Source organism: Coregonus lavaretus (genome assembly GCF_964263955.1).
Source record: "Coregonus lavaretus genome assembly, chromosome: 5".
Lineage (NCBI taxonomy): Eukaryota > Metazoa > Chordata > Actinopteri > Salmoniformes > Salmonidae > Coregonus > Coregonus lavaretus.
This window is the reverse complement of record NC_139992.1, coordinates 37,993,971-38,014,612: the sequence shown is the minus strand read 5'-3', so window position 1 is coordinate 38,014,612 and position 20,642 is coordinate 37,993,971. Positions and strand designations below refer to the sequence as shown.

Below are 20,642 nucleotides of genomic sequence, written 5' to 3'. Positions count from 1 at the left end.
ATGTATTTATATGCTGTGGTTGGAGGGACTTTTAACATGAACAGTAGTCTTCATTATACTGCAGTACCCTGACAGTGATTCCAGTGAATTTCTCAGAAAGAGCCTCATTGCATTTAACCGATGCAGGGAAAGAGAGGTGGTAGAGAAAATCGATGTCCTTTTCAGAAATCACATTGTACATATTTATTAGTTCTACTCCTGTTTCTCCATGCATGTGGATCATATGGCTTTTATAAGTGCTAGGACACACACACACACTCACAATAGGGCTGTGACGGTCATGGAATTTTGGATGACGGTAATCGGCCAGCCAAATGACCGCGGTCTCTGTCATAACCGTTCGAATAGCAAAAAATATATACAAAATTTTATGCAAATGTTCTCCTCCTCTGCTCCTGACTGCATGTGCTGCAATAGCAATATAATTAATAGAACAGGCGTCCCCATTCAAATCAATGATTGCATAGTAGGTGGATTGGAGGCCCACAGGATCCCATGTGACTCAGTTGATAGAGAATGGCGCTTGAAACGCCAGGGTTGTGGGTTGATTCCCACGGGGGACCAGTACGGTGAAATAAGTATGAAAACGTATGCACTCACTACTGTAAGTCACTCTGGATAAGAGTGTCTGCTAAATGACCACAACAACAAAACAACAACATTGCAAGTGTACCCATAGGAGCAAAGCAGGAAGTAAAAGCAAGAAGTGTACCCATCAATATGTGCTGTGATTTGTTGATTCAACTCAACTGACATTACAAAAAATGTATTTCCATTGAATACATCAGTTGACATCATTTTAATTAGCATTCTACATTATCATGGAAATTATTGCATCACAATACCAGGCAGCCATTGCAAGTGTGCCCATGAGTTTAACAGTCAAATCGCCAGTTTTAGAGGTTCCAAGCCCATTGTATTCATTCTATTTCTATGTGTGCTGCTGCTGCATTGTCGGGGGTGTTGCCTCGTTTGCTAAAACACCTTTATTTCTTCAGCAAGGAGCAACAAAGTTCCATCATGTTACGAATGCACAGCCGTCCTTTCTTCAGTCAGCTATTCGTTCCAAATCATTTGTATTTATTTGTACAGTTATGACAGGTTTTTTATTTTCATGACGATCTTCATCCATAACCGTCAGTTATATGGTAATTGTACCAGCCCTAATAGACACACACACATACACACACACACACACCAAAGAACCACTGACGCCAGGGGCTCAGAGTAAAATATGGCCTTTACACACTCTCACCCATATATGATTCATGTTGTCAAACGTCTCTCTCACAGTACAGTACACAGTCCTCTCTATCACACTAAATAAGATTTGTTTGGTTGTTGACTCAGTTGTGACTTCTGGTCCCGTAGAGCTGATTTGAATGTGTTCAGTGTTGAGTTCACTTCATGTGGGGTTTCACATGATCATGTTGGTGGGAATTTCCCAGCTCCGTCAATACCAGAAATTGTTATTGTGGAGGGTTTCAGGACCAATCCGGTCCAATCCGGTTACAACTATACAATAGTTTTTAAGGGTGAGAAGTGGCGGTAGGTTACCTTTAGGCCTACCTGTTGAACTAGCCAGTTATCTACTGTAGGTACAATGAGACTGGCAAAGCACAATGAATGGCCACCTCGGCTCGAACTGAATGGTAGACGGAAGCTGATTGAGTCTCTGTTCTATCGTTGGCGTCATGCTGTCTCTCCTCCTCTCCCTCTTTGTTGACTCTCAAGACACCTGCCTGGTTGTTTCCCCTGTTTTTAGCAAGCTTTTCAACTGAGCCAGAAATCAATCTTCAGTCCACTCTCAGCCCCCTTTCTTCAACTGCCAGGACATTCGAATAGGCCTGAATTACAGGCTGATACTGCTGCTGGCCTAATGCACAGCCACAGCACAGCCACAGCACAGCCACAGCACAATCACACAGCACAGCCACAGCACAGCCACAGCCACAGCCACAGCCAGCCTAATGTGATTTGGAGCGCTTTCTTCTGTCAGCCTGTAGCACTGGGCAGGGTGGAGAACACTGAACAGGTAGTAGAGAGGGGGGAGGAGGAGAGAGAGAGCGAATAGGAGGAGAAGACGAGGGAGAGGAGGTCAGATGGGGGTTGGGTGGTGGTGGAGAAAAAATGAGTGAGTGAGTAAACAAGGGATGGATGGATAAAGGGGTGGAGGAGGGGGGTGACTGGGGGGAGAGCCGCCTGCCGAGTGTAATAAAGTGATTGAAGTAGATGCAGTGGAGGGGACACAGAGGGAGAGAGAGCAGCCTGCTATTGTTGAGGAGGGAATCAAAGGCTGCGTTCCAAATGGTACCTTATTCCCTTTTATATGCACTAATTTTGGACTGTGTAGCCTCGCCGTCTATTGTAGGATTGTGTGTGGCTTTGGCTTGGATCAAATTTACTACAACGTTCGATAGAGAGGAGATTTAGGCAGTTGTATGTAAAGTAAACGCAACATGCAACAATTTGATTGATTTTACTGAGTTACAGTTCATATAAGGAAGGAAATCAATAAATTGAAATAAATTCATTAGCCCCTAATCTATGGATTTCACATGACTGGGAATACAGATGTGCATCTATTGGTCACAGATACCTTTTTAAGAAAAGTAGGGGCATGGATCAGAAAACCAGTCAGTATCTGGTGTGACCACCATTTTGCCTCATGCAACGCGACACATCTCCTTCGCATAGAGTTGATCAGGCTGTTGATTGTGGCCTGTGGAATGTTGTCCCAATCCTCTTCAATGGCTGTGCGAAGTTGCTGGATATTGGCGGGATCTGGAACACTCTGTTGTACACGTCGATCCAGAGCATCCCAAACATGCTCAATGTGTGACATGTCTTGTGAGTATGCAGGCCATGGAAGAACTGGGACATTTTCAGCTTCCAGGAATTGTGTACAGATCCTTGCGACATTGGGCCGTGCATTATCATGCTGGAACATTAGGTGATGTCGGCGGATGAATGGGCCTCAAGGTTTTTGTCATGGTATCTCTGTGCATTCAAATTGCCATCGATAAAATGCAATTATCTTTGTTGTCCGTAGCTTATGCCTGCCCATACTATAACCCCACCGCCACCATGGGGCACTCTGTTCACAACGTTGATATCAGCAAACCGGTGGCCCACACGACGCCATACACATGGTCTGACACAACGCTATACACGTGGTCTGCGGTTGTGAGGCCGGTTGGATGTACTGCCAAATTCTCTAAAATGAAGTTGGAGGCGGCTTATGGTAGAGAAATTAACATTCAATTCTCTGGCAACAGCTCTGGTGGACATTCCTGCCATCAGCATGCCTATTGCATGCTTCCTCAACTTGAGACATCTGTGGCATTGTGTTGTGTGACAAAACTGCACATTTTAGAGTGGCCTTTTGTTGTCCCCAGCACAAGGTGCACGTGTGTAATGATTATGTTGTTTATCAGCTTATTGATATGCCACACCTGTCAGGTGGATGGATTATCTTGGCAAAAGAGAAATGCTCACTAACAGGGATGTAAACAAATGTGTGTACAACATTTTCCAAGCTTTTTTGTGCGTATGGAACATTTCTGGGATCTTTTATTTCAGCTCATGAAACATGGGACCAACACTTTACATGTTGCGTTTATATTTTAGTTCATTGTATTTTCAATGAGACTGTGTATGACGTTATTATCGAGCAATAATCCGGTGGTGTTGCGCTGTCTCAATGTCTTTGACATATTTTAATCCACTTGTGTCTGTGTCGTCTTCCTCTCATATCTCGGATGTATTGGTTTCCTCCGCTGTGGGACTCCAGCCCTGGCTGTCAGTCAGAGTGGATGAAGTGTCAGTCACCGTGGTAACTGTCAGTCACAGCAGCCAGCCCCAGAGACCAGCTATAATGACACAATGGTCCTGACTGTCAGTCAGACAGAGGCTACTCCCATGGGAGAGGAAGAAAGGAAGGAGGGATGACAGAGAAGAAGAGGGAAGATTGAAGAAAGGAGCGGGACTGGTGACTAAAAGAATGGGGATGGGAAGGCAATTCATTGTGTTCAATTTATTTGCAAAGTGTAGGTGGCAGTTGGCCAAACCATTTGAGAGGCCTAGTACCACACAACACCTCTCCTTATATGAGCTAGACCCTTTTTGGTCATACATAACAAATGCACAACAACCTTTTACATAACAGCCCTGGCACACAGAACACTCCAGAACACTAGAACATTCAGGGCCTCCGGAATCAAAAGCACTTCTCTTATCAGCCATGTGCGACCCTGGGCTGAGTGTTGGGAGAGGGAACAGAGGAGAGAGATACTGTATAGATGGAGAGGGAGTGTGAGATGGATAGAGAGAATGAAAGAGATAGATGGGGTCTGGTGTGCAGTAAGTGAGCTAAGAGGGTGGGAAATGGTGTGGTCCCAGGACCAGAGGCGGATATGTCAGTCCGATAGGCCTACTCTGAGTAGTTTTCCAGGTAGGGCCCGGGATGACATAAAGGATTAAGATGATGTCACCAAAGACCCTAGGAAGTATTCATGAGAAGTTGAACCAACTGTTCCAATCTTATCAGTAAGTTCCATTCGGCTCCTCAGCTGGCAATGCTGATAGGTCTATATTTCCTGAAGAATCTTGGGGGTTTTGACATCTCTGTCTAGGCTCATCTTTCTTAATCTCATTCTAGAATAGAATTCTGCTCCTCTCCGGTCTGATGACTCAGAGTTCTGTGAGGACTGATCGCTTAGACAGGCGAGATTACTCTGCTACTTCAGAGAGGATAGAGGTTCAATTTATCCTCCTCGGCACTCTACTCATGTAGACCGATAGCCGAAGCCTATATAAAGAATAGGCTTGATATTTTCGACCAATGAAATGTAGCCTAGAATCTAACCTGTGCACATCCTCTATGTAGGCATAGAAAATCAGTCAAGTTGTGAAGATTGAGGTACAGTGTTGGTTTGTCTATGCATTACTCATCAACTTTATATAGACAAGTGGTTCTTGCCTTCATTTGGTAATGGCGTGAGCCAACCTGTAATAAACAGTTAGATGGGGCTTCAATCAACATCGCCAACCTGCCTTTAGTGCTTGCTGGCAAACAGCCAGCCAAGTACCCCAGTTTATAATTGTCTCTTAAAATGCACATTGAGACGGAGTGATTTTTAGGAGACTCAGAGGGCCATTCGATGAGGGTTCTAAAAAAGAAAGGTTGGCAGAGGGTTTTAGGCTGCATACTATACCCAAAGCATAGCGCCACTCTGCGACCTCTACAGAGTGGCTGTATGACGCCCAACCAAACTGTTCCACAGAGTTTTTTTACGCCGGTCTCTTCCTGACCTCACATGGCGCCTCAACTGATATGGCATATGACCACACCCCACACACTGTAGGTCACATTGCAAGTACATTTTGAATGGCAGTTTAGACAAAGTGTTTTTAGCCTTGAATGAATTACAATATATGAGGCAATATGAGTCATTCAATGGTATAATAAAGTGTTTTGACTTTAAGTGTCCTGTTTCGGACATTTCTCCCCTCGCTCATATCCCCTCCCCTTCCTAGCATCTAAATGCCCTCTCTCAGCTGAACAGATAGCTAGGTACAGTGCATTGGTATTGTGTGTGTGTTTGACGGTGACCGCATCTCTCCGACACAGAAGAGGGAAAAGCACCATGACCTTGCCGTGTCATGATGGCGGCGGGGAGGGAGGGTGATTGTGATGCATCGCCTGCCACAGCCAGCCGTTATTATCTAGCTAGCAGTCCTAGCCTTGGTAATCACAAGGCATCAAGCGTGAGAGAGAGAGTGGGAGAGAGGGGTGCTCGGCAAGGGGAAAGGCAAGGGCAAGTGTTGTGGCAAGTGATGTATCAACACCGAATAGCCCGTGACCAGACCACTTCACAATTCTCCCCCCACTTGCCCCAGCCTTGCTAAGTGCTATGGACTGCAGCATGTCCGAGTCCTCACTCACTCACTCAATGTCCTCCAACGCCAACCAGAAAATACAGATTGATTTGCATGTTGGCCTCAGTCTGATAATGAAAGGAAGCAGGCTCGAGTTTTGGCAGCCATGTTGTTCTCTTCACCCTGGCCTGTGACTAGATAATAAGAGAAGCAGCATAACAGCTGTGTTACAGCCGGGAGAGCAGCTGGGGTCATCTCAGGATGGTTAGGCTACAGGCGCTGATTATGTGTTGAAATCATAAGGTCATGTCTTAGTAATGCTGGGATTAGTTTTCAGAATGCAGCCTCTCGCTTAGGTTGGAAAGTGCTGCTGGACTCTGTTTCTATCCTTCCATCTTACACTAAATCACACATGTAACAGGCAGATGGAAAGAGACTCTCAGAGGACAGGAAAGGGGGAAGTGGGATTTCACCTGTAAATATTTGTGCCGCTACAGTGACTTGATGTCCTCTGTGCCTAAGTGGCCAAGTTTACAAAAGCGTAGTAAAGTGGGGAATGTGTGACAGAATACCCTTCAACCAGAATACCCAACAGAATGCCCTCTAAACTTTTTCACGTTATTTATTATAAAAGGACAAATACTTGCTTGAAGGAAAGAGTCACCCATTTAGAATGTTATATCGTATTTGTCTATCTCTGAGCTATGCTCTATCGATTCTAGAGGTAATTTCATGTTTTGATGTGTATCTGAGCTATTAGCCATTCAAGCAGGCAGAAATACAGCCGATATGACACATTTTGCATCATTGCTCATAGCTCAGAGATGCACAAATATGATATAACATTCAAAATGGGTGAATCTTTCCTTTATGTGTTGTAAACATATATTTATTCTATACACTGTACATGACTATACACAATAATTATGTTACGGTCTATAACAACACTATGCAGTAGGTACAGTACTTAGTTTAAATTGTCCTTGATACCACATCAATATCTTACAATAAATAGTAATAAATTATCCCCTTTAGGGTAACTATACAGGTAAAATGTTTTCATTTACATTACTGCTTTGGATAAGTGGTTTCCCATTTTTAATTGAGTTGGTTCGTGATAACGTTTTGTCACCCTGTATAAGTGTCCATTGCTTATTCCATTTTATTCTTATTTCACGTCCTCATAATCCACATTGTCTTATTCTACATCTTCTGAACAGAAGCTTTTCTATCTTGACCTTGGCTCAGACTCATGTCTATGAACTTCCTCTAGCCATGCAGATAGTCATTGACTTCTCAGAAATGATCTCTTTATTCCACTTTCTCTGAAGATGGACATAGCTTATTCCAAGTTATCCCACTCTGCCACCTCTGTTGAGAGGTATGTCTTTCGACCTAACCACTGCCCCCAAGCCTTGCCGATCTTCATGATGCACTATAGCCTGTCATGGATGACAGACAATGTTGTTTTATTCCGGATCCTGGGAAGATAGACACTTCTGCCTGACCTCAGACTCCTCGAAGGTGACTTTCTTGTTGTTCCTCTTGGGGTCGATCCAGGAGTTGTGAATGACCACGTTGTTGGGCATTGGCTCAGCCTCCACCACGGACACCACCCTTTTCTTCATCTTGCTCTTCAGCACCTTCTGGAACTTCTGCCTGGTGAAGGCGTAGAGCAGCGGGTGGAAGATGGTTGTCCCATAAGCCATGACCAGGAAACCCAACCGCAACTTGACCGTGAAGTCTGAGGGCCCTGCGCTGAGGATGACCGTGTTGAGGACCGTGATGGGCGTCCAGCAGAGCAGGAAGGTGGAGATGATGAGGAGGGACATCCTGAAGACGCGTTTCTGCCTCTCCCGCCGTTCTCGGTGGCGTTTAACGGCCCTGCGGAGAGCCATGAGGACGGAGACGGAGGTCCGCATGGACAGGACCGCAGGTGGGTTTCCGCCCCCTCTGACTGCCTCGCTGCCCTGGGACGCATCTGTAGATTCCACCTGCGTTGCAGTGGTTAAGGAGATGGTCTTCTTCTTGCAGGGCTTCTTCTTGGGCTGGTTGTGTTGGAAGCGTGTCCCGATGCGGATGTTCAGTGCCTGGAGTATCTTGTAGTAGGTCACCAGCATGACTACAGCCGTGAAGAAGAAGATTGGGATCTGAGCCAAGAGGTGGTAGTACAGCCCCAGCTCTGTGTAGTACTCGTTAGTATGGACCACAGAGGCAACTGCAGTCTGGTTGACGAATTCTGAACCAAAATCGCTGAAGAAACCCACCTCCATGAAGGGGACCAGGAAACTGAAGAAGGACATAGCCCAAATTAAGCCCAGCAGAGCCACGGCACGTCCCATGGTTAGCATGCGGTTGGCTGGACGCACTGAGATGTCGTAGCGGTCGACAGTGATAGCTAGCACGTTAGAGGCAGTGGCTACGCTAGCGAAGGAGACACAGGCCTCGTGGAAGCAGCAGACCAGTGCTGTATCAGCCTCCAGGGGGAGGAGTATTACCACGGCAGTCAGAGGGATGCAAGACACACACACCTGGAACCAGAGATATAAATAAGGATTAAGATTATTATTAGTTCAATGTGTCTCCTTCTACAGCAGATATAGTGGCCTACTTCCTGAGGATTATTGATATTTGTCACAGACTAATTGCACTGCAATCATCTCATCCTAGACACTCACTGGAATTGTCCCTACACATTGATCTAAGGCCAGTTTTGTGTTCTCCCTCCCAATGGTTAAAGTTTGTATTTTAAATGTATTAACTGATCCGAGGTCTGTGCCTAATGGAAACATCAAAGACGGACACTCACTAGTACGTCTAGCACATGCAGATTCATGGTGACGATGTTGGACACGGAGGTAATGAGGTTTTGCTTCATGCAGTAGAGGACCAGCACTGTCAGGTTGCTGCTTAGGCCCAGCACGATCTCCAGCAGCAGGAACGCTGTCAGCGACACCTGGAGGCCCGGAGGATAATAGCATTTAGTTTTATGATAATGATAGTATCACAATAATAGCATTGTAATAACTGCTTGCATCATGATATCTGCTTGTATCGCGATAACCAATTGTATTGTGATAACTGCTTTCATTGCGATATATGCTTTAATCGTGATATCTGCTTTTACGATAACTGACGTTGAACTAAGTTTACCCTCTTAAGAAAAGTAGAAGTGATATACATGTAAGGGTGAGTAAGCGTGTACCTGGAAGCTGACGGGGTAGGGGGCGGCAGACTGGGTCATATCAAGGTCAGAGGGTTCCGAGGTGTCGAGGACAGTCACGTTGCTCATGGTGGCTTCTGAGATCAGCACAGGAGGGGTATGCATTATCCTAGAGAGACATGGTGAGACAGAGAGAGGAGGGAAAGGAGAGGAATATCAGAACAGGGACTGATTGCATTAATTTATGTATAGGGGGAGAGAAAGGTGTTGAGTTTCACCACAGAAGTGTATCGTATACATAACTATTGACTTCCTCTCATCTACAGTGTGGAAAAAAAGTATTTAGTCAGCCACCAATTGTGCAAGTTCTCCCACTTAAAAAGATGAGAGAGGCCTGTAATTTTCATCATAGGTACATGTCAACTATGACAGACAAATTGAGAGAAAAAAATCCAGAAAATCACATTGTAGGATTTTTAATGAATTTATTTGCAAATTATGGTGGAAAATAAGTATTTGGTCACCTACAAACAAGCAAGATTTCTGGCTCTCACAGACCTGTAACTTCTTCTTTAAGAGGCTCTTCTGTCCTCCACTCGTTACCTGTATTAATGGCACCTGTTTGAACTTGTTATCAGTATAAAAGACACCTGTCCACAACCTCAAACAGTCACACTCCAAACTCCACTATGGCCAAGACCAAAGAGCTGTCAAAGGACACCAGAAACAAAATTGTAGACCTGCACCAGGCTGGGAAGACTGAATCTGCAATAGGTAAGCAGCTTGGTTTGAAGAAATCAACTGTGGGAGCAATTATTAGGAAATGGAAGACATACAAGATCACTGATAATCTCCCTCGATCTGGGGCTCCACGCAAGATCTCACCCCGTGGGGTCAAAATGATCACAAGAACGGTGAGCAAAAATCCCAGAACCACACGGGGGGACCTAGTGAATGACCTGCAGAGAGCTGGGACCAAAGTAACAAAGCCTACCATCAGTAACACACTACGCCGCCAGTGACTCAAATCCTGCAGTGCCAGACATGTCCCCCTGCTTAAGCCAGTACATGTCCAGGCCCGTCTAAAGTTTGCTAGAGTGCATTTGGATGATCCAGAAGAGGATTGGGAGAATATCATATGGTCAGATGAAACCAAAATATAACTTTTTGGTAAAAACTCAACTCGTCGTGTTTGGAGGACAAAGAATGCTGAGTTGCATCCAAAGAACACCATACCTACTGTGAAGCATGGGGGTGGAAACATCATGCTTTGGGGCTGTTTTTCTGCAAAGGGACCAGGACGACTGATCCGTGTAAAGGAAAGAATGAATGGGGCCATGTATCATGAGATTTTGAGTGAAAACCTCCTTCCATCAGCAAGGGCATTGAAGATGAAACGTGGCTGGGTCTTTCAGCATGACAATGATCCCAAACACACTGCCCGGGCAACGAAGGAGTGGCTTCGTAAGAAGCATTTCAAGGTCCTGGAGTGGCCTAGCCAGTCTCCAGATCTCAACCCCATAGAAAATCTTTGAAGGGAGTTGAAAGTCCGTGTTGCCCAGCGACAGCCCCAAAACATCACTGCTCTAGAGGAGATCTGCATGGAGGAATGGGCCAAAATACCAGCAACAGTGTGTGAAAACCTTGTGAAGACTTACATAAAACATTTGACCTGTGTCATTGCCAACAAAGGGTATATAACAAAGTATTGAGAAACTTTTGTTATTGACCAAATACTTATTTTCCACCATAATTTGCAAATAAATTCATAAAAAATCCTACAATGTGATTTTCTGGAATTTTTTTTCTCATTTTGTCTGTCATAGTTGATGTGTACATATGATGAAAATTACAGGCCTCTCTCATCTTTTTAAGTGGGAGAACTTGCACAATTGGTGGCTGACTAAATACTTTTTTTCCACACTGTATGTCTTTTGTTTCATTGTCTTCTCCTGATGAAGACCTTCAAAATGTTGAATTAAACTAGGGAGCAGACAATAGTCTAGAATAGGCTATTTCTATTCCTTTTTAATCTCATCTAGCTCATCTGTCTATCTGTGTCTGACTGTTTTTGTGTCTGGGACTTCTTCTGAATGTATTTTTACCTCACTGGGATTCCATTTAAAGTGTGAAATGTGGCCGATGTGTGAACCTTTCCAAGTGTGGAAGTTTCAATCACAAACTGATTTTGTGATGTTATCTTGATGGAATCTTTCAAAAGGTGGCAATTATAAATCAAAAAGCCAATTTCCGCAGTTTTCCGCTGTGCTTTTGAAAAATGGTGTTCTGCTGTGCGTGATAATAAGATTTTCGCTTTGTGGAAAGAGTGAAAATGAGTACTCTCCCTTGATCAGTTCATTGCTGACACCTTTATCAAGTGTTAAAATGTTAGCTGACTAGAACTAATAGTGCTTCACTTTAGTCAGTCATGTCAGTGTTTTTGTTGTTACATTAGGTTTAGAATTGTGTTTGTGGTGACTTTGATCAATGTGTCCATGTTCTTAGGTACACTACCGGTCAAAAGTTTTAGAACACCTACTCATTCAAGGGTTTTTCTTTTCTTTTTGTTATTTTCTACATTGTAGAATAATAGTGAAGACATCAAAACTATGAAGTAACACATATAGAATAATGTAGTAACCAAAAAATTGTTAAACAATTCAAAATAAATGTTATATGCACCCTTTGCTTTGATGACAGCTTTTCACACTCTTGGCATTCTCTCAACCAGCTTCATGAGGTAGTCACCTGGAATGCATTTCAATTAACAGGTGTGCCTTCTTAAAAGTTAATTTGTGGAATTTATTTCCTTCTTAATGTGTTTGAGCCAATCAGTTGTGTTGTGACAAGGTAGGGGGGGGGGTATACAGAAGATAGCCCTATTTGGTAAAAGTCCATATTATGGCAATAACAGCTCAAACAAGCAAAGATAAATTACTTTAAGACATGAAGGTCAGTCAATACGGAACATTTTAAACACTTTGAAAACTTCTTCAAGTGCAGTCACAAAAACCATCAAGCGCTATGATGAAACTGGCTCTCATGAGGACCGCCACAGGAATGGAAGACCCAGAGTTACCTCTGCTGCAGAGGATAAGTTCATTAGAGTTACCAGCCTCAGAAATTGCAGCCCAAATAAATGCTTCACAGAGTCCAAGTAACAGACACTCATCTCAACATCAACTGTTCAGAGGAGACTGTGTGAATCAGGCCTTCATGTGTCGAATTGCTGCAAAGAAACCACTACTAAAGGAAACCAATAATAAGAAGAGACTTGCTTGAGCCAAGAAACACTAGCAATGGACATTAGACCAGTGGAAATTTGTCCTTTGGTCAGGAGTCCAAATTTGAGATTTTTGGTTCCAACCGCCGTGTCTTTGTGAGATGCGGTGTGGGTGAACGGATGATCTCTGCATGTGTATTTCCCACCGTAAAGGATGGAGGTGTTATGGTGTGGGGGTGCTTTGCTAGTGACACAGTCTGTGATATATTTAGAATTCAAGGCACATTTAACCAGCATGGCTACCACAGCATTCTGCAGCCATACAGTGGGACTATAATTTGTTTTTCAACAGGACAATGACCCAACACACCTCTAGGCTGTGTAAGGGCTATTTTACCAAGAAGGAGAGTGATGTAGTGCTGCATCAGATGACTTGGCCTCCCCCGACCTCAACCAAATTGAGATGGTTTGGGATGAGTTGGACCGCAGAGTGAAGGAAAAGCAGCCAACAAGTGCTCAGCATATGTGGGAACTCCTTCAAGACTGTTGGAAAAGCATTCCAGGTGAAGCTGGTTGAGAGAATACCAAGAGTGTGCAAAGCTGTCATCAAGGCAAAAGGTGGCTATCTGAAGAATCTGAAATATACAGTGGAGAAAAAAAAGTATTTAGTCAGCCACCAATTGTGCAAGTTCTCCCACTTAAAAAGATGAGAGAGGCCTGTAATTTTCATCATAGGTACACGTCAACTATGACAGACAAATTGAGAAAAACAAATCCAGAAAATCACATTGTAGGATTTTTAATGAATTTATTTGCAAATTATGGTGGTAAATAAGTATTTGGTCACCTACAAACAAGCACGATTTCTGGCTCTCACAGACCTGTAACTTCTTCTTTAAGAGGCTCCTCTGTCCTCCACTTGTTACCTGTATTAATGGCACTTGTTTGAACTTGTTATCAGTATAAAAGACACCTGTCCACAACCTCAGTCACACTCCAAACTCCACTATGGCCAAGACCAAAGGACACCAGAAACAAAATTGTAGACCTGCACCAGGCTGGGAAGACTGAATCTGCAATAGGTAAGCAGCTTGGTTTGAAGAAATCAACTGTGGGAGCAATTATTAGGAAATGGAAGACATACAAGACCACTGATAATCTCCCTCGATCTGGGGCTCCACGCAAGATCTCACCCCGTGGGGTCAAAATGATCACAAGAACGGTGAGCAAAAATCCCAGAACCACACAGGGGGACCTAGTGAATGACCTGCAGAGAGCTGGGACCAAAGTAACAAAGCCTACCATCAGTAACACACTACGCCGCCAGGGACTCAAATCCTGCAGTGCCAGACGTGTCCCCCTGCTTAAGCCAGTACATGTCCAGGCCCGTCTGAAGTTTGCTAGAGTGCATTTGGATGATCCAGAAGAGGATTGGGAGAATGTCATATGGTCAGATGAAACCAAAATATAACATTTTGGTAAAAACTCAACTCATCGTGTTTGGAGGACAAAGAATGCTGAGTTGCATCCAAAGAACACCATACCTACTGTGAAGCATGGGGGTGGAAACATCATGCTTTGGGGCTGTTTTTCTGCAAAGGGACCAGGACGACTGATCCGTGTAAAGGAAAGAATGAATGGGGCCATGTATCGTGAGATTTTGAGTGAAAACCTCCTTCCATCAGCAAGGGCATTGAAGATGAAACGTGGCTGGGTCTTTCAGCATGACAATGATCCCAAACACACCGCCCGGGCAACGAAGGAGTGGCTTCGTAAGAAGCATTTCAAGGTCCTGGAGTGGCCTAGCCAGTCTCCAGATCTCAACCCCATAGAAAATCTTTGGAGGGAGTTGAAAGTCCGTGTTGCCCAGCGACAGCCCCAAAACATCACCACTCTAGAGGAGATCTGCATGGAGGAATGGGCCAAAATACCAGCAACAGTGTGTGAAAACCTTGTGAATACTTACAGAAAACGTTTGACCTGTGTCATTGCCAACAAAGGGTATATAACAAAGTATTGAGAAACTTTTGTTATTGACCAAATACTTATTTTCCACCATAATTTGCAAATAAATTCATTAAAAATCCTACAATGTGATTTTATGGATTTTTTTTCTCTCATTTTGTCTGTCATAGTTGACATGTACCTATGATGAAAATTACAGGCCTCTCTCGTCTTTTTAAGTGGGAGAACTTGCACAATTTGTGGCTGACTAAATACTTTTTTCCCCCAATGTAACATATATTTTGATTTGGTTAACACTTTTTTGGTTACTACATGATTCCATATGTTTTATTTTATAGTTTTGATGTCTTCACTATTATTCTACAATGTAGAACATAGTAAAAATATAGACAAACCCTTGAATGAGTAGGTGTTCTAAAACGTTTGACCGGTAGTGTATTTCAGTAATGAATGTCCTTGCTTTGCTTTTATGTCTAGATATAACATTGTTTTCCATGTGATTTTACGTTTTACATTTTAGTCATTTAGCAGACGCTCTTATCCAGAGCGACTTACAGTTAGTGAGTGCATACATTTTTCATACTGTGTGTGATCTGTCCAGAGGCTAGTCATGTCCAGAGAAACTGTCCAGAACCAGAAAGTCCTTTTGTGGCTCAGTAGGCATTTTTATATTGCAGACACACTGTACTCACCCCTCCCTCGTGCACCGTCTCCCCTTCAAGAGTCCATGAACCAGCCAGAGCCGACTTGCTGAGGCCCCAATAGGAAATCATAAGATCCAACCATAGTTCTGTAGTAGTAGTAATAATACTTATGTAGTAGTAGCAGAAATCTCCACTTGGCACACCTTTAATCCTAATGGTGCAGCCCTTTGTCGAAAAAATTGGAAGGTTATGATGCAGATGAGTGTAGTTGGAGCCAGCTGAAACTGTCTTGGATCCTTTCTTTTCTATTTTACGGATAAAAATTCAGCTCCACCATGAGAGAAAAAACAGTCCACTTTCAAAACGTTTCCCGATTTACTTTACTCAGAGGCTGCAAACAACAGTGATGGATCACAGAGGACTGCTCTATGCTCTCGTACATCCAGTAAAAACACTGTATTCCGGTTAGGGAAAAGCACTGAGGATTCATTAAACGCAGAAACTCATACACTCGTCGTCCGCGGTGGGTAGGGAGAGGATGTGCATTGTAGCATCCATCCACGTGATTTACTAAATGAATGGTTTCTTTTATGCAGCTGCTTGTTGTCCTTTGTTATTTGATCGGTAGTCCTCCTCGGATCTTAACAGAGCCAGAGCAGTGCCTGGCTGATACTCAACTCTCCTCCCCTCTTCCTTCAGTACGTATTCCCTCCGACACCCTTCAGAAACACCCCTCCATCACTTTCCAGAGAGCAGAGTTAAGGTCAATGGCCTTTTCGTCTCCTCACACCTTGAAATTCCACTGGAGTGAGGCAGGATCACCTCAGTGCTGTGGCACCTTATACATTCATGTCAGACCAGGCTGGGAGGAGGGTCATTAGCTACTTTGGAGAGAGAGAGGAGTTTATATTATAACACTGGGCCATCAGATATGTGGCGTTTGGTGCTCTCTCTCGCTCTCTCGCTCTCTCGCTCTCTCGCTCTCTCGCTCTCTCTCTATCACAGAGTAGGAGAGAGGGACATATCAGTGGATGACATCATCATCCTTCTGTTTATTTTTACTCCCTCAATCGTCGCCCTGGAGAACAAAAAGATGGAGAGGGGAAGAGACGTAAACGAAAGGAGGATAATGAATGAGAAGATAGTGTGTCATGACATGTCAGACCCAAATCATCATTATCCAGACAGCCTGTTGAGCTGTGTCAGTAACAGCCTACTGTATGTTAAATCAGCCCAGTGATAGATCTGCCTGTCTGTTGCCATTGTGAGTGTGTTTTGTTAATAACCTCTAATCGGGTTTGTATTGAATTAAACCCCCCCACCCCCCCACCCCCAAAGAAAAGGGGATGGAGAGACACAGAGAGAGGTGTTCTCTCTTTTGATTGATTCGTAGTGGATGTCTTACTTATTATACCTTTGGCTATTCAAGGCCTTCTGCTGTTTTTGATACTGTAGTCTCTGTCTCTGTCATGCGTTTGTTTGACAAATGAGCCCTCAGCCTTTGAACTGGTCCTTTGTGCAGCCTCTCTCTCCCTCTCTCGCTGGCTGGCTGGCTGGCTGTGTGTGAACAGAAGCTCAAGAGGGCCAGAGACTGGTATTGCTACTGGGAGAAGAGAGAAGCTCATATGACAAAGAGCATATGATCCGTATGACACAGTGCATATGATTTTGTGGGGTTTGGTTTCTGTAATTTCACACAGTGGCACTGCACACAGCGGTTAAGCCACTGGTTTCAGTTATTCACTTGCATGCATGACGGCTCACAGAGCACTCTGTGAAGGTGTACTTGGTGTGTGTATGTTTGTGTGAGATGAGTGGAAGGCTCAGGCTGTTTTGAGAGCGGTGTGTTTGCACAAAAGCCCTTGTGCTCTGCTCCGCGCTAAGAGCAAAGCTTCAGCGACACCGCGCTCATAAGAGATGCTTAACATTATCAGAGCGTTGAGTAAGTAAATGGGGGGGAGCAGAAATATTTATCCCTTTGGATGAGACTTTGTGCTGTATTAGTCAAGTTATCGCTACTGTATGACTGTAGGCTGGTGGAGCAGACAGGTAGAGACCCCGCTAGAACGCTATGGGACTGTACATGCAGTGAGTGCACACGGCTGGTGGTTCTTTGTCTGTTGGTACAATACGAGTGAGAAGTGTGCAGGCTTTTTGCTCCAGTTTTTATTTTGACCTCTGCTGATGGTGTGCACATACTGTACAGTATGGTGGTGTTTTGTGTTTTGACAACCGTTCCTCACAGTTCAGCAAAGGTAGAAAATGAGAGTGCTTTTGTCAAGAACTGAAGTCATTACTGTTGTCATTTGAGTTCGTTTTTTAATGCATCTGAAATGCATTTATTTTCTTTAGTGTACAGACTGACATTCATTATCAAACACGTTATTGTCACAGTAGTAACAGAAAATCAGTGCAGTGATAGATGTTTACCTTGTCCTCTGAGGTAGTCGTGTGTCCGTCCTCTGTCAGCATAGATAGCCAGGTGGAACACTCTCTCCCAGGTAGAGCGAAGGAGGAAGAGAGAGAGAAAGAAGAGGAGAGGAAAGGATCAGAAGCTGCTGAGGCTGTTTCTGGCTGTATGTGACGGGTAAGATGGTGTCGTTAAGTCCTCAGGGTCTGTTTCCGGGACTGGTCTCAATGAGAAGTGTGTAGGGATCCAGGCTGGAGTAGGGAGATTACTGTTCTGCTCTCTGGCTGTGCTGCGCTCTCCCTTCCCTCTCCCACTCTCACTCGCTCCGTCTCGGAGCACTAATAGCCCTTCCTACTCATCTTACCCACCCTCCCTCTGGCAGCATGTCTCTAACACTTTCTACTTCTCTCTGTATCAACCTTTCGCTCTCTACATTCTCTCTCTCTCTCTATCAACCCCTCTCTTTCCCCATTCCCTCTTTCTCTCTTTACATCTTCTCCTTCCTCTGATGGGTCTCGTGTAACAGGTTCCTCATTTCATCCTTTCGTTAGGTCAGTGTAGTATTGTGTATCTAGTGCAGGGGTAGGCAAGTAGATTCAGCCTGGGGGCGATTTTTGTCAGAGTGTCTGGTCGGGGGAACATAATTATAATAATAATAATATAATGTATTATAATGTACACTGCAAATTGACCATAACTAAGCCCAATAAATTGTATTTGAAAATAACAATTTCATTCCTTGATTACATTAAGAAACGATCACGTCTCTTTTTTTATTTGTGGGAATACTTGCGAACAGATTTCCTAAATTAAAATGATTTTTAGCTGAATTCCTGGTGATTTTACAGTCTTTTCCAACCCAAAAAAAGAATCACTCGGGGGGACGGTTTTGGGAGGCCTGTAGCCGACCCCTGCTCTAGTTTGTCTGGAACCTAAGTGGCACTAGCTTCACAGGAAGACATGACACCCCATCAAGATGCAGATTTCAAGCCTGTGTTGTTCAGTAATGGCTATTTGCTCCACATAAGCTCTGGAACACAGTCATTAGGATTCGCATTCCACAGATTGGCCAGGATTCAGTACTGAAATTGGGATGTCAATGTCAGGCAGAGGATAATGATGTCATATTTTGGCAGGAAATGGCAAAATGAAAGAGAAGCTGTCTCTCTCTCAACTCCGAGGCATCAGAGCACATACTATTTTCTTCAGAGGATGTTTTCTACTGGTGCCGGTGTCACTAGATTGAAGGAAGACATCTCGGAATTGTGCCAAAGGTCGATTTTTAATTTTTTTTTTAAATAATTTGTCTCTCTCTTTCTCTCTCATGCTCTCACTCTTTGTCTCTTTCTCCATCTCTTTGTCACCATGCCAGTCTGTGTGTTTGCACTCTCTTGAAGAACAGGCTTGGCAACCGTGGCACCTTCTCTACTGCGGACCCGTCGATGTGGATAGGGGCGTGCTCCCTCTGCAGTTTCCTGAAGTCCACGATCAGCTCCTTCATTTTGTTGACGTTGAGGGAGAGGTTATTTTCCTCGCACCACTCCGCCAGGGCCCTCACCTCCTCCCTGTAGGCTGTCTCGTCATTGTTGGTAATCAGGCCTACTACTGTTGTGTCGTCTGCAAACGTGATGATTGAGTTGGAAGCGTGCGTGGCCACGCAGTCATGGGTGAATAGGGATTACAGGAGGGGGCTGAGCACGCACCCTTGTGGGGCCCCTGTGTTGAGGATCAGCGAAGTGGAGGTGTTGTTTCCTACCTTCACCATCTGGGGGCGGCCCGTCAGGAAGTCCAGGACCCAGTTGCACAGGGCGGGGTTCAGACCCAGGGCCCCGAGCTTAATGATGCGCTTGGAGGGTACTATGGTGTTGAAGGCTGAGCTATTGTCAATGAACAGCATTCTTACATAGGTATTCCTCTTTTCCAGATGGGATAGGGCAGTGTACAGTGCGATGGCGATTGCATCTACTGTGGATCTATTGGGGCGGTAAGCAAATTGAAGTGGGTCTAGGGTGTCAGGTAAGGTGGAGGTGATATGATCCTTAAATAGCCTCTCAAAGCACTTCATGATGACAGAAGTGAGTGCTACGGGGCGATAGTCATTTAGTTCAGTTACCTTTGCTTTCTTGGGTACAGGAACAATGGTGGACATCTTGAAGCAAGTGGGGACAGCAGACTGGGATAGGGAGAGATTGAATATGTCCGTAAACACTCCAGCCAGCTGGTCTGTGCATGCTCTGAGGATGCCGTCTGGGCCGCGTCATGGCTGGTTTTCCCTTTGTAATCCTGGCTAGTTTTCCCTTTGTAATCCGTGATTGTCTGTAGACCCTGCCACATACACTACTGTTCAAAAGTTTGGGGTCACTTAGAAATGTCCTTGTTTTCCATGAAAACATACATGAAATGAGTTTGAATAGGAAATATAGCAAAATGCATAGGAAATGTAGTCATAGAAATAATGATTTTTTATAGAAATAATAATTGTGTCCTTCAAACGCTCCTTTCGTCAAAGAATCCTCCATTTGCAGCAATTACAGCCTTGCAGACCTTTGGCATTTTAGTTGTCAATTTTTGAGGTAATCTGAAGAGATTTCACCCCATGCTTCCTGAAGCACCTCTCACAAGTTGGATTGGCTTGATTGGCACTTCTTACGTACCATACGGTACGTACCACATTGCCTCCACCATGCTTGACAGATGGCATCAAGTACTCCTCCAGCATCTTTTCATTTGGTCTGCGTCTCACAAATGTTCTTCTTTGTGATCCGAACACCTCAAACTTAGATTTGTCTGTCCATAACACTTTTTCCCAATCTTCCTCTGTCCAGTGTCTGTCTGTGTTCTTTTGCCCATCTTAATCTTTTCTTTTTATTGGCCAGTCTGAGATACAGTGGGGGAAAAAAGTATTTAGTCAGCCACCAATTGTGCAAGTTCTCCCACTTAAAAAGATGAGAGAGGCCTGTAATTTTCATCATAGGTACACGTCAACTATGACAGACAAATTGAGAATTTTTTTTCCAGAAAATCACACTGTAGGATTTTTAATGAATTTATTTGCAAATTATGGTTGAAAATAAGTATTTGGTCACCTACAAACAAGCAAGATTTCTGGCTCTCACAGACCTGTAACTTATTATTTAAGAGGCTCCTCTGTCCTCCACTCATTACCTGTATTAATGGCACCTGTTTGAACTTGTTATCAGTATAAAAGACACCTGTCCTCAACCTCAAACAGTCACACTCCAAACTCCACTATGGCCAAGACCAAAGAGCTGTCAAAGGACACCAGAAACAAAATTGTAGACCTGCACCAGGCTGGGAAGACTGAATCTGCAATAGGTAAGCAGCTTGGTTTGAAGA

At 44.1% G+C, this 20,642-nt stretch overlaps 2 protein-coding genes across 2 annotated transcripts in view; one reads left to right on the top strand and one right to left on the bottom strand.

Annotated features, from left to right (window-relative positions):
• LOC311129780 (conserved oligomeric Golgi complex subunit 5-like) overlaps positions 1 to 20,642 on the top strand; it is an 86,111-nt gene that overhangs the window by 6,699 nt on the left and 58,770 nt on the right. The gene's annotated exons all lie outside the window — the stretch shown is intronic.
• Positions 7,275 to 9,290, bottom strand: LOC311128869 (G-protein coupled receptor 22-like). Its single transcript, XM_084161091.1, has 3 exons — positions 9,086 to 9,290; positions 8,690 to 8,836; positions 7,275 to 8,411 (listed from the first exon to the last, which is right to left on the bottom strand). Exons 1-3 carry the CDS (start codon positions 9,206 to 9,208, stop codon positions 7,350 to 7,352), a joined length of 1,332 nt encoding a protein of 443 aa, XP_084017217.1. The 5' UTR covers positions 9,209 to 9,290; the 3' UTR covers positions 7,275 to 7,349.